Raw genomic sequence first — 724 nt, forward strand, 5'->3', positions numbered from 1 at the left:
CTAGAGATATAAAATTTCCCTTTTTTTTTAGCAATATTCCTTTCTTTCATTAGAACAATTTTCTGGCAGAAGTATGTTATTGGTATACCACATAAAGTGGCATTTTTGTAGATGCCGGAAATGTGTTATGATGGCCCTATGCAAATTTATAGACATAGCTCAAAAAGACCAGTTCAATGTAAACTGTGCAGGAATACAGGCGAGTTCATGATGTCAAGATACAGAGAAGTTGCTGAAATTGTTCTCAGATATCTAGAGCACCGAGATCCTCTTGTTCGGCGGAGCATAACTTCATTGTTACCGCGGATTGCTCATTTTCTGCGTGATCGATTTGTTACCAACTACTTAACGGTTTGTATTCGGTGCTTTTTTCCCATATTTTCTTTTATGTTGCCATTGTAAATGGTTAACAAAATGTTTTGGGTAAAAAGCTTGTTGTACGTTTGTTATTATTTCCAGTTTACTGCTCAAGATGTAAAAGTTTCAATTTCTTGCAGATATGCATGAATCATATTCTTGCGGTTCTGCGAATACCAACTGAACGCGCTAGTGGATTTATTGCCCTCGGGGAGATGGCTGGTGCTTTGGATGGGGAACTTGTGAACTATTTGCCAACAATTATTCCCCCCTTACGTGATGCAGTATGTGACATTCGGATGTTGAACTATTGAATATTTGTTCTCTACCATAAATGATGCTTTTTTGACTTTTGTGTTACATGTCC

The 724-nt window shown here is 37.4% G+C and overlaps 1 protein-coding gene across 1 annotated transcript; it reads left to right on the forward strand.

Annotated features, from left to right (window-relative positions):
• Positions 1-191: 191 nt before the first annotated feature.
• Positions 192-641, forward strand: LOC112094848 (serine/threonine-protein kinase TOR-like; the record flags this gene model as incomplete). Its single annotated transcript, XM_024176564.1, has 2 exons — positions 192-351; positions 498-641. Coding segments are annotated over 2 exons (304 nt in total), but the record flags the coding sequence as incomplete, so codon positions are not given.
• Between the last annotated feature and the right edge of the window lie 83 nt (positions 642-724).

Source organism: Morus notabilis, unplaced genomic scaffold (assembly GCF_000414095.1).
Source record: "Morus notabilis unplaced genomic scaffold, ASM41409v2 C11296809, whole genome shotgun sequence".
In the NCBI taxonomy this organism is placed as follows: Eukaryota; Viridiplantae; Streptophyta; class Magnoliopsida; order Rosales; family Moraceae; genus Morus; species Morus notabilis.